General features: G+C 42.1%; 1 protein-coding gene across 3 annotated transcripts; it reads left to right on the forward strand.

The window, feature by feature from the left end:
* Window positions 1-62: 62 nt before the first annotated feature.
* myorg (myogenesis regulating glycosidase) lies at window positions 63-6,114 on the forward strand. Of its 3 annotated transcripts, XM_028406819.1 has the most exons (4): window positions 128-162; window positions 1,142-1,182; window positions 2,115-2,482; window positions 2,625-6,114. In XM_028406819.1, the coding sequence occupies exons 3-4, from the start codon at window positions 2,220-2,222 to the stop codon at window positions 4,414-4,416; spliced, it is 2,055 nt and encodes a 684-aa protein (XP_028262620.1). In that variant the 5' UTR covers window positions 128-162; window positions 1,142-1,182; window positions 2,115-2,219; the 3' UTR covers window positions 4,417-6,114. The 3 variants fall into 3 exon arrangements, with proteins under 3 accessions (XP_028262619.1, XP_028262621.1, XP_028262620.1); XM_028406818.1 differs by lacking the exon at window positions 1,142-1,182 and having other exon boundaries at window positions 63-162; XM_028406820.1 differs by lacking the exon at window positions 1,142-1,182 and having other exon boundaries at window positions 117-162; window positions 2,119-2,482.
* Window positions 6,115-12,950: the final 6,836 nt, after the last annotated feature.

The following is a 12,950-nucleotide window of genomic DNA, read 5'->3' on the forward strand; positions in this document are numbered from 1 at the left end:
CAGAGTAAGCGAACAATAAAGAGGATCCCCTGGACTTCATCTCCCATGGTGCTCTGCGCTGAGACGCATCATAACACGCTTTGACTCCTTGCTCGTCTTTTTCTTTGAACTGCGGTAAACAAGTTTGCGCTTTGAGCTGTGGAGGGGGTCGGCTGCTGAACGGTAGGTGAAAACTGCTTCTAAATAAGAAAAGCTGAAGTATACATAGACATTAACTTTGGCCTAAATCTTGAAGTGAATCTGGTGCTATTTATTTCTTCCGTTAACTTTCTGGCACCACCGTCCAAGGCGCAAACAACAGCTACTTTCTATAAGTCAGCAGAAGTTGTCGAGACACGAGACATTAAATCACTATCTTTATCTTGTAACCTCAAAAATGCATATTTGTGATAAGTGTAGTTTGTGTTTTCATGTTACGGACCAACACTAAGATAAACGCTGAATAACAGCCTCGTGAAAAGTAAAGATGTGTTGAATTGTTTCGGTGGTGTGTAGCTAACGCTTTTGCCCTACACATACTGTAGGCTACATTGTGAACGTATGCATGCTAGATGAAAACGTAACCACAGTTCACATGCTGCAACACAAATTTATACGAGACACACACACACACACTTGTACGTATAGTGAGACTTTCTCAGCCGCTCTGACTGAATCAGCGCTTCTGTGTGGCTTTTTTTCCATGTCTCTGGACAGATAGTGAATCGGCTGAAATAGCAGATATGTATCCTCCACACCACAAACACAGAAATGTCTCAGCCACTGTGTGCACAGTACTTATGGGAAGGAACTGTGATTTTAGATGAAGTGAATGTTTTATTGTTTTATTGGCTCATTTACAAGTTTATGGATTAGGTGCATTTTGGATTTAAAAAACAAAAATAACATAATACTTTCAACACCATGTGAAGCATAACCAGTAAGACATTATTTGAAGGACTTTGTGTCTGTAAGTCGTTGTGTAATGTGCCCCTCAGGATGGGATAGTAAGTCATGTTGATGGAGGGACTCAGTGAATGAAGCAGTAAACACAACAAAGGTGAACTGTTGATGAGTGTATCTTTGTAAGTACATTAATGGGAGAGAATACCAACAGAGGTTTAGCTAAGTCTCTTGCTGCACTTCTGCTTCTTCCCTGCAGCTTACAACATCCTCAGGTCACAGGCATCAGAAACAACGGAGGTACCATTAAGAAACAAGCAGAAAGCTCTGGGAAACAGTATGGATTGAAGACATCATGCAGAATGATAATCCCTCATAGAGGGATTTCTGTGTGGGAGGCGGCATGGCCTACGTGCTGCTGGAGATAATTGACAGAAGGCACATGTCTGACTGCACAACATGGACATGCTCCTTTAAAAGCATATGCATTTATGCCAGTTGCTTTTCTGTTTTTTTTTGTAAATAAGCAAAAAGGAGCAAAAGCAGCACATTATCAACCACGGTCAGTTACAGTTAGGCTGTAGTCAGTAGACACGGTACCAGGAGAGAACTGTTTTCCCTTCACTTTACTCTGCATTCATTCAAATCTGCTCTGATTAACAGCCAGTTCATGTGAATTTCTCCCATGTTCTCACTGGAAGGTACAGTGAGGTTGTTTTTCTGTAGAAAGTGTCTTTACTTTTTTGTTTCCAGTGTTTTCACACTGAAGTAGATTGATCCAGTTTTCTTCCAGTTTCTGTTAGGATGACTTGACAGAACACAACATTTAGTATTCTTTCCTTTCCTTCCTGGCTTTGGCAGAGGTTTAAGGCCAAAATCCCCTTTTCGGCTTCTCTACGTCCTTACATACAAATGAGTCCTCTTTCAATTGAACTCATATGTTAGAATAACTGCTGGGGACATCCACTTCTTTATCTCTGAATGCGTAATTGGCAGTGGATTTGTTTTTGTTAAATCTTTTAACACACCTTTGCAGTTTACATCCTTATAACACAAAGTGATGTGAAATGAGCCATACACAGCATGTTAAGGCGGTGCCAGAGGTGTAATGGAGGCTTTGAACTGACAGGGAAACAAGACTGAGAGACATGCTCTGTTTTTCTGGATGTATTGTGATTATTTACAAATATTAGGTAAATGTATAATGTAATGTTTTGTTCTTCCTATGACAGAAAGGCAGGAAGACATAACACATCAGAAGCTTCCAGTCCCTGCAAAGCCTCTCGATGATCTGTGGAGCATCACCTCTCAAATTTGCCCACTGAGCAGCGGAAGCCATGTACCAAGTCGTACCAGGAGGAGCAGGGGGCACAATTACAGATGTTATCCCTAAGCAGAAGCACAGTAAGGACACTCGACCTCTAGTCGGAGCTGGTGTAATCGGTCTGGTGCTGGTGATTGCAGCTGTGACTGCGTGGTGTTATTACATAGCCTCTCTACGCAAAGCTGAGCTGCTTAAGACACAGCTGCTGGATCTGAATAAAGATGGCTACATTATCCGCAACCAAGGAGGATCTATTGTTTTCCGAATGGATTTCAGGTTGGTATTTGTTTGTTTGACTTACGTGTCTAGACAGTTGATTTGAAATGTAAGCATCTCAAATCTTTGTGCCATTTATTAGAAATGCAGGGTTTGTGCAAGAAGGAATGATGAAAATTTAATTATTTATAAATCTTGGCAGGTCAGGAACCCTTGATTTGGACTCCTGTTCCAAAGAAGGTGAAATCCTGAGCTGTGGACGCACCACTGATCGAAAACTAAACTTCTTCATTGAGACAGTGCGACCCAAGGACACAGTGCAGTGTTACCGTGTGAGGTGGGAGGAGCTGGTTCCTGACATTCCTGTTGAGCATGCCATGACGTACAAGTTTGCACACTGGTATGGTGGCGCTGTGTCAGCAATTCAGCACTGGCCTATCTCTATCTCTGGCCAACATTCTCCTAAACCCTTTGTTACCAGTGACATCTACTCTAACCGCAATGAGTTTGGTGGAATTTTGGAGAGTTACTGGCTTTCTTCTAATGCCACTGCCATCAAAATCAATAATTCTGTGCCTTTTCACCTGGGTTGGAATGACACGGAAAGGACCATGTACTTCCAGGCAAGATACAATGACAGTCCCTTTAAGCCAAACCCAGGGGAAGCTCCTTGTGCTGAGCTCAGCTACAGAGTTTGTGTTGGATTGGACGTCACATCCATACACAAGTATATGGTGCGCAGATACTTCAACAAACCTAACAAAGTACCTGCCAAAGTCATGTTTCGCCATCCTATTTGGTCATCTTGGGCGTTACACAAAACTGACATAGACCAAGACAAACTTTTAGCATATGCTGCCAACATCCGCAAACACAATTTTAACTGTAGCCATCTTGAACTAGATGACCGCTACACTAGCCACTACGGGGACTTTGAGTTTGACCCAGTAAAGTTCCCCAATGCCTCTGCCATGTTCCAAAAACTGAAATCAGATGGGTTTCTGGTGTCCCTCTGGATTCACCCTTTTGTCAATTATGACTCAGACAACTTCCACTCCTGTGTAAAGAGGGGGCTGTTTGTCCGAGAACCTACAGGCCGACTGCCAGCCTTGGTGCAATGGTGGAATGGCATAGGAGGAATTTTGGACTTCACAAACCCAGAAGCTCGTGATTGGTTTTCCTCCCAGCTCCGTTCCCTGCGTTCAAAGTATGGGGTCTCCTCTTTTAAATTTGATGCAGGTGAGACCAACTATTTACCATGGAAATTTAGTACTCGAACTCCCATTCGGGACCCAAGTTTTTTCACAAGACGTTACACGGAAATGGCAATTCCCTACAATGATAGAGCTGAGCTTCGTAGCGGCTACCAGTCCCAGAACATATCCTGCTTCTTCAGACCAATTGACAGAGACTCTGTGTGGGGCTATGAGTTGGGTCTCAAATCTCTTATTCCCACAGTACTCACCATCAGCATTCTGGGTTACCAGTTCATTCTACCAGACATGATCGGAGGCAATGCCTACCTGAACCGCACAGATGGAAATCGTGTATTACCAGATCGGGAGCTCTATATCCGCTGGTTGGAGCTGTCGGCTTTCATGCCCTCTATGCAGTTTTCTATTCCACCATGGGAATACGACAATGAGGTAGTCGAAATTGCTCGGAAATACACAGCCCTCCACGAAAGCATCGTGGCTCCCCGGGTCCTGGAGCTGGCTGGCGAGGTACTGGACACAGGGGACCCAATCATACGACCCCTGTGGTGGATTGCCACGGGTGATGAGACGGCCTATAAAATTGACTCCCAGTTCCTGATTGGGGATGACCTCATGGTAGCCCCAGTTTTAGAGCCTGGAAAGCAAGAGCGTGACATCTACCTTCCTGCCGGCCACTGGAGAAGCTACAAGGGGGAGAGATTTGATATCAAGGAGCCGCTGCACCTCACAGACTATCCTGTGGATCTGGATGAAATTGCCTACTTTGTTTGGGTTTAACACAGAGGAAATGACAGGCTTGATTAGCCCATGATGAATCAACTTGTGAGACAAGCTTATCGTTTATGGTTGACAGGAGAGGCGGTAAATAAAAAGGTTCCTTTATGGGGGATTTTTGTACGAATTTAACTTTTAATACCACATTACTTCACAAATGTGATACTATGTCAATCACAACTGTGTTTATTGCTGGACTGGTTTAATACATGCAGTGTTTAAATGTTGTACAATAACATTTTTTTAAGTCATGTAATTTGTCTTAAGTTACAGAGAATTGCTTTGAAGGGTCACGTGACATATTTAAAACATTTGTGAAAAAGGGAATATATAAACTGTGAACCGAGTTAACTGCCAATATGCCACATAGGTGTGGAATGCCAGCTCAAGCCAAACAGACTGTGCGGTAGAAGGAAAACTGCAGGCGTGTCATTAAACAGATTGTAGGCTACATTAAAAAAAACATGAGATCCTATTTTTCTGTGATGCCTGTAAGTAAGTCTGCAGCTCTGTGTACTTTTAAGGGAGTCAGGTTTTATGCTTCATTTATCAGAATGAGGGCTGGAGGTTTAATCATTACAAACTGCATGTGCTCTCAGTTGTGTAACACGTGTCATGTAACTACTCTTAGCCCAGAAGAAGATGTCTTTTATTAGGCTCTAAATATTTTATGCTCTTCCTCAGGTAACTGCTTTCTCAGGCTGCCGTGTGTTTGAAGTGTCTGGTAACTATTTTTAATGTGCTTTACTGACTCTGAATGCAGCTAAACAGTAATACTGTATTGTTGTTGATTACCAGATCCAAAATAACAAGCTTTTTTTATTAAAACTCAGAATATTTATGTGTTGTCTACCACATTTATGGTACGATGTTGTTTTTTTGTGTTTTGCTAATGTGAATATTTTAATTAATTCATGTCTGTGAGTGCTATTTCTTTATAATTACTGCCACATTTTTTTTGCTCCTATGCATTTATTAACACTAGTTCATTTTTGGTGGTTTAGGAGTAACACAACACTTCTACTTAAAAATACATCGCATAAAATCATTTATCCCATCATCCACAAATAAAACAGTTATTGATCTTCTTGTCAAACTAATGCAGCAAGCCTATTCCAATGACAGACATAACAAACAAACCAATAATAATAATAATTTGGATTACAGGGGTTATTTTGGTCTGAGATGCAGATTGTAGAGCAGAATTTCATTTTTTCAAGCAGCATTTTTCCCTGACTTCCTGTGGTTCTTGTAGGAGTTTTTTTTGTAAGATGTTACGAGTAAGAATGTTGTGAAACTTCAATGAATAATATGTTTTTATTGTGCAATTTTCGCAAATGTAATATATTTATCCTTTCTGCTTTGGACCCTTTATACAGTCCTATGCTGACTTGTGCCTTCAGTGTTGACCTCAGTGTTTTTATTTGTGCCTTTTGACATGGTTTCTTCACAACAACACTACCTATTTATAGCAGTTCTCTCATAGCATCTGGGCCAGGCCAGCCTCTAAGGCTATTTCCATCTCAGACATGCTTTATGACAAGACAGAGAGGAGGAATTGTTGCTGTTAGGTGCTTTTATTCTGTGTGTGTTGTTTGATTTTGTGTTGACAGCACAATTTGCATGTGACTGGAATGCTGCGTTCATTTCATATTGATGTTACTTTGTCTGAATGTATTAAAAGGAATCAAGTTTGTTTGATTGCAGGCCTTTTTGTTTTTATTTTGCATAAAACACATGGTCTTAGTCTTAGTTGTACACATTAAAATTGACTAACGTTGCAAGACAAAAGATTTGAAACCTTCCAGGTTACACTTTGCATGTTGGGTTTGATTAAAATTGAGATTTCTTTGGTATTGTAGTTCATTTGAACAAGTATGGGAAGGTTTCAGTCTGATTCAGAACAAACTCTGAAACCCTCTGCAGCTTAAGCACCATGACAAAGAGGTGTTGCATGTCTTTCAAATATCCTATATATTCATGTGATCCAGTTCATGGAGGTCTCACCTGAGCTTAAAGCACATGCAGCTTCTTGATCTCTGATGGGACAGGACACCTTCAGAGCTGCTTTGGAGGCAACTACACAGTACGTGACAGGTGGTTCTAATGTTGTGGCTGGTGGAGGTATGTCTGACCTTTTACTTCTTACAAACACTAAAAAATAGAAATACAAGAATAAAAGGGTGTGCATGTAGGTCAGTAAGCTGACCATGTAATCAGCAAGCCAGTAACAACCTATAACCTCTTATGAGTCTGCAATATATGAGAAATAATGCGCCAATCAGTTCAATATTGAAAGTGACACCCTTGAGAGACTTGTACAACTTTTTGATACCCGGCTCATCATGGGACAATAATGACAGAGTGATGAAACAATTGTGCAGGTTGTTTGGAGGCTGTGTTCAGATCAATAAATCATCTGCTGGTTCATGAAGTGAGGCCAGAGAGCAGGTGATATAAAAGTGTACGAGCAGACACCAAGAATAAGAAAGATAAACTTACCACTGTAGGAGATAATAGCAATGATATTTATTACAATCACAGTATTAAACATGTTTGTTCTTTCTGAGTTCAAACTAACTGGCATCTCCATTCCTCATAGCTATAGTCGATCCCTCATACGTTTGGGGAATTAATTCCATTTCACAACAGCGGGATATGCTTCAGAACTACTTCACTTTATTTGCCAATGTCTCATCTGTCTTCAGAATTGATCTAGACTTGCAGCCTGTGCGGGGAGGACATACATTCATTGATTAGCTGTCTCTGTGTTGCTGGGATCAATATTATTTGTCGGTGTGCTTTCTGCAATCATATTGTTTGGTTCTGCCCATCTTTTCATAGACTGAACAAATAATTTATGTAAGATCTGTAGAAGGTTTAGTGTGATCTGGGAGATTTCTGAAAAGCCTGAAAAACAGAAAAGAAATACAAATGAAGATGATGATAAATGTCAAAGCAATAGTGGTTTGATTAATTCTATAAGCGCACAATTCGAAATGTGGAAGCCCATGATTTATATACATATTTGTATATGTTATATATATATTTTGATTTCCTATGTCACTAGGAAATCAAGTATGTACTAACAGTTGTTGATAGTAGTTAGAATATTATGAGTGAGTGTTCTATTTTAAATGTTCTAAAATTTAGAACATAGCAAAAACTAAACAATAAGGCCTTAAATCTGCAGCTGTTGTGGTCCCACAGCTGTCCAGAAGGGTGCAGTGTAGCTTCATTCACAAATTCTCATGCTGACATGTCAGTAGACCATATTCCAGATGTTACACACTCACACTCTCACACACACATACCAAGCAGGACACAAAACTGGCAGCGCACTTCCCCCTTCCTCCTCCACCTGTGAGCCCACCTGTGTGTCCATCTGCAAAGGAGAGACGCCAGTTGTTCTGGTTAGGAGCCAGTGTGTCTCAAGTACCTTCCCATGTCCTCAATGAGAGACTTCAGTGAGTGTCTCTGTTGCCCGTTCTACACAGTAAAGCATGTTTATAGGAAAATACATTGCTTGGTCACACAAACAAACAGATAAATAAATCAATAGATTAAAAATACACTGTTCTGGTCAAGGGTGGTTAGCAGTGTCTCTAAGCAAGAAGGTTATTGGTTTGAACCTGTTGGCAGGCTGGGGCCCTTCTGTGGGGGTTTGGTATGTTCTCCCCATTCCTGCATGGGTAGTATGAGTACAGGTGACTGGCTGTGTGTCTCTGTGGGCCTGTAACTGGCTGGTGACCTGTCCAGGGTGTACTGTGCCTCTCGCCCACTGGCAGCTAAGCTAGGCTCCAGCTCCCCCTGCACTTTATCCTAGGATAAAGTAGGTAAAAAGACTGGATGCATGTTCCTTTTTGAGATGGAAATCTGGTGTCACATAAAATACATGTGTTTTTATTTCTGTATTTGTTTGTTTTTTATTATTTGTACTGCTAAATATCACTACAGTTTAGTAAGCAAATTGATTCAAATGAAATTTTACAAATTACTATTGAACCTGACATATAGTGGAAGATACTTGGACTGAAGAGGTGACACATAATGACAAATAAGCTTTAAAAGCTTTCCAGCATGTGGCTCCATGTGCAATGAGCATTTATCGCTGACGCCCACCGGGGAAATAAAATCTCGCGGCCATCTCCTGTGTGAAGTGAGAATCTTTGTCCTTAACCCAAGATTTTCTCTGCGTAACTAGAATGACCTCGCATCTGGTGTTGCGACGGCTTGTCTGACAGGAATATGTCTGTCCTCGCTAGGTAACAAATGAACCCAACACCCCAGAGACTGGTCTCGCATCTGTTTATCTTTTTCACCTGTCTGTTCGGTGCACTGCATCGGGCTGACACTCCTCTGCAGCCTTCAGAGCATGCCTCTGGCATACAGGGACACAGTCTGTGTCAGCTGGTAGCAGCCATACACTGTATGGAGCAACATTTGTTACCTTTATATATAAAGCTTCATGTTTATATATATGTGCCTTATTCTAAACAGTCCTGTTATTTATTAACTTTAATTATGTTCATATTTTCCAGGCATTTTTCTTGTGCTTGGCATGTATTCAATCATCAATTATTAAAAACTGTTTTACTACCTTTGCTGTGCGCACTTCTCAATACAAACACACTTCAATTCTACGTGGAGGAAGATTTGTTTTTTTCTGGCAGTAGAGATTTCTTTTCATATCTGGCAGCATCAAAACCCTGATAGTGGGACACTCCACGACTAAGCAAACAAATAATAAACATATTAAATAAATAAATAAATAAATAAATAAATAAAACATAGTGCTCCACAGTGAATGCCATTTTAGTGAAGACTTCTATGTCAGTGAACAATTAAATTGTCACGGTATAATTGGTACCTATTTCATTTTAGAGTAGGCATCAGAAAAAAAACAGAAAAGGCCTGTGACCTTTTGCGCTTTTCACTTCCGGTATAGTTGCCTACCTGCGCACAGGTGATCTGCGCATTCTTTACGCCGATTTCTCAAACATAACGTCAGCTGCGGATGGAGCCATATGCACAAACATGCCGTGATTTTAAACAGGATTAACTCACAACCCGCAACATCTGCAAAAAGGTCAGAACTGCGCATTGTATTTTGAGGTTTGGTTGTAAATCGATCGGAACTGTGCGTTTTCCAATCAAGGCGAGGAGAGGTATTAAGAAAGTTAAGTAAGTTTGACGAGTCTTCATAACACGTGATTTCGTCGATATGAAGCGCTGCTTAGGTGACGCGTATGTGTAGTGAGGAGTTGGGTTGTAATGAGTGAGATGACGCACAGCCCTGTGGAGATTGTTATGTTATTATATGTTATAAACCAAACCAAAGTAAACCAAGCTAACTCAAATGATTTCTAATGAACATAATGTGGCTTGTGTATAAGTCTACTATGCACAGTGCAAAGTAATGCATTCTGTACACAGTTAAATAGTAAAATTATGGACTTGGGTGAAAACAACAGGGAGGGCACCTCCTCTGTTCCTCGGTGAGGGTAAGAGGTTGAAGGAAATGTCAGGCACCAAAAACAGATGCATAATTGAAACATTGTGCTGCTGCTACAGCCGAGCACAAGGTTGTTTGATTGATACTGTTTTAGAACACTCCTGTCCCCTCATGCTCATGGGGTTTACCTGGGGAGAAACCAGGGGAGTGGGAAAGGAGCTTAGGTGGCTCATCTGAGTTTTGGAGGAAAATTGGTGCCATCCATCAAACACTGCATTTAACAAACGCTAACACAGGCCTGGCCAACAAAGGATTCATATATGAGGCAGCGAACTGGGAAACATGTGAGGTGCAGGGACTGCTGAGGGTCTATCAATCAGCCAGTCAGCTCCTTTATTTAACAAGCGAGGGCCACAGACCCCGAGGACCACACTCCATATTCTGGGTGGTTGGGTATGCAGTCTTCCCCTGTAAAATGAAGAAAAAGGGGGAAGAGAGGGATGAAGAAAGGAAGGAAAGAGGGGGCATGAAGGGATTGGGTTTGTGGAGGGGCTGGGGGTGGGTGGGTGATGGAGGTGCAGAAGGGTTTGGCCCGTGTCCCCTGGCGTGCCGGTGCGCTTCATCTTCTCAGTGCAAGGGCCTGGAACTGCTGCTTGATGGGATTTTCAGCCCTGTGGCCTCCGCTGTCCCAGCATCCATCTGGAGGGCTGCCGTGTGCACAGCGGAGAGCCAGCCACTCAGCGACACAGCCATAAAGAACAACCCGTAGGCCAGCCAATGCCACTGATCTGAGGCTTGCAGCTCTGTTCAGTGGACAGGCCAACACTCAGTGGCACACATTCCTGTCAGGAACGCAGGCTGATCCCTAAGCTACTGTGTGCTCAGTGGAACAGAAGACACGCTCTGAGCGGCAGCCCACATCCAACCACTGACTCCTTCAAAGCTTAGAAAATTGGAATGGAACAAGGACTTCACTATTCAGCTATCCTAATGGTGTGGAGAAGGTTATCTCTCTCTCGCTTATTATTATTTTATCTGTGTTAGTGTGTGTTAGACGTATCATATCTATCTATATATATATATATATATATATATATATATATATATATATATATATATATATATATATATATATACATATATACATATATACATATATATATATGTATATATATATGGCCGCAATAAAACCTTGCCTGAAAACAATACTTCCATTGCATGTTCAATAAGACACTGAATCCATTTCTGCAGAGTAATACCACACCGCACCGCATCCAGAACAATAATATCAGCGATGTATAATTGAAAATCAAGCCCAAATATGCAAAGACAATCATTACTGCCTCTCATTATTGGATCCAATTTATGTATGCCCCAGGGAACAGAGCAACAAATAATGGATTGGTACTGTAGAGAGGACTACTGTACACAACATGTTGGTGTTGAGTAGGTATGAGATCAGGCTGATATCCCTTATACCATGTGCAAAGTTTGGATTGGAAATGTTTTTGTTTCTCCTCCGGGCTACGCAGCATCATTTGCATACCCCCCCCCCCCCCCCGATGACTGTAAATTCAGTGAATGTAGCCCTGTGGTGGGTAAGGTGGGCAGACGGCAGACTGTATAAATAAACAGAGTCTGTCTGAGGGCAGCACTGTGGCCCCCACCTGCCCACAATCAATCAATATTACAGCAGCCACTGGCAGCCCAATCGCCCTTTTATAGGCCTGTGAAATGATCAAACATCTGCTCATAACCATGCTTCATATATGGATGGATCACACATACAATGTCAAATCCTACAACAAGATGGAATAATGAAAGTATGGTTCATTTATCTGGAAAGTGTATACAGTGGCTGGCCAGATACTTAACATCCAAAAAGTTTTGTTTTCGTGTGCCCATGTGAAACTGATGTTTACTGTTTTAAAGTCAGACATGTTGATGGAAGCTCAGTGAACATGATAAAAGTTGAGGCCAGTAAGTAGTTTGGCGGCTGTAGTAGACAAAGGTTGCTAGGGCCTGGTCCATGGAGAGGAGGAATGAATCCAAGTGGTCCAAGGTTAATGGTGGCTTGGAACAAAATGGATTCAGTGCCAGGGGCGTGCTGACAGGTGATTTGACATGAATGAAGGTGGGCCATCAATCTCCTGTTGGCCCCTCTGACCCTCCCCTGCCCTGCCATAGCAGCTAGGGGGCGCCAGGTGTCATGGTGCCCTGACCTGTACAGGTCTCCAGACAGCCCACCTGCTGTCTGCCTAAAGCTCCCCCAACGGCTCGAAGAGACTCCCATCACTTCATGCTTGGCTGGCATAATGAAACTGTGATTGGAAGATAGTGAACTGTGACAGGCAGTAGACTCAAAGACTTCTGGCCAAATTCAAACCTCTCGCTCCAGGTTTCCTTTTACAGGCCTCTCCTCTCTTGAATCGTCTGACAATTTAATGGTGCAAAAATGATCATCTGCCAGCCTATCTTTAATATGCTTTCATACTCTGCGTGGCTATTGTCTCATGCACTGTAGAATAAAGGGATTTAGTAACTCGCTCAGCCCGAGGAGAAATATCAGGTGAAGTGTGTGGTATGAGTGTCATTAGCTGCATGTGTGTATACACACACACACACACACACACACACACACACACACACACACACACACACACACACTAACCCTCAGTACAAAGTCCACCCCAGGCAGGTTGAGCTTCACGTTTAAACCTGACATAAATTCCCTGTCACAAATCCCCGGGGCAGTCAGGCTTGTAGGCACAAAAGCAAATATTTCCGTTCCTGATCATGACCAATCCCTTTTAACATCCACACCCACCAACCACCCCCTCTAAAGCTCCCCCAACCTACCCTAGCACCGCAAGCCAGCCATTTGTCACAAAGTAATTATAGAATTATCGATTGGCAAGCAATTAACACCTTTCTTCTCTTTTTCCACCCTCCACCCCCCCACCCCCTCCTCATCCATCCACCCCATCCTTTAATTTGAACTCGTAGAGAAAAAGAATAAGAAGTGGAAGAAAAAAAGCCGTTGGAGTAACACATTTAATCCTGCTGGCATTTCCTAGTTCTC

Source organism: Parambassis ranga, chromosome 5 (assembly GCF_900634625.1).
Source record: "Parambassis ranga chromosome 5, fParRan2.1, whole genome shotgun sequence".
In the NCBI taxonomy this organism is placed as follows: Eukaryota; Metazoa; Chordata; class Actinopteri; family Ambassidae; genus Parambassis; species Parambassis ranga.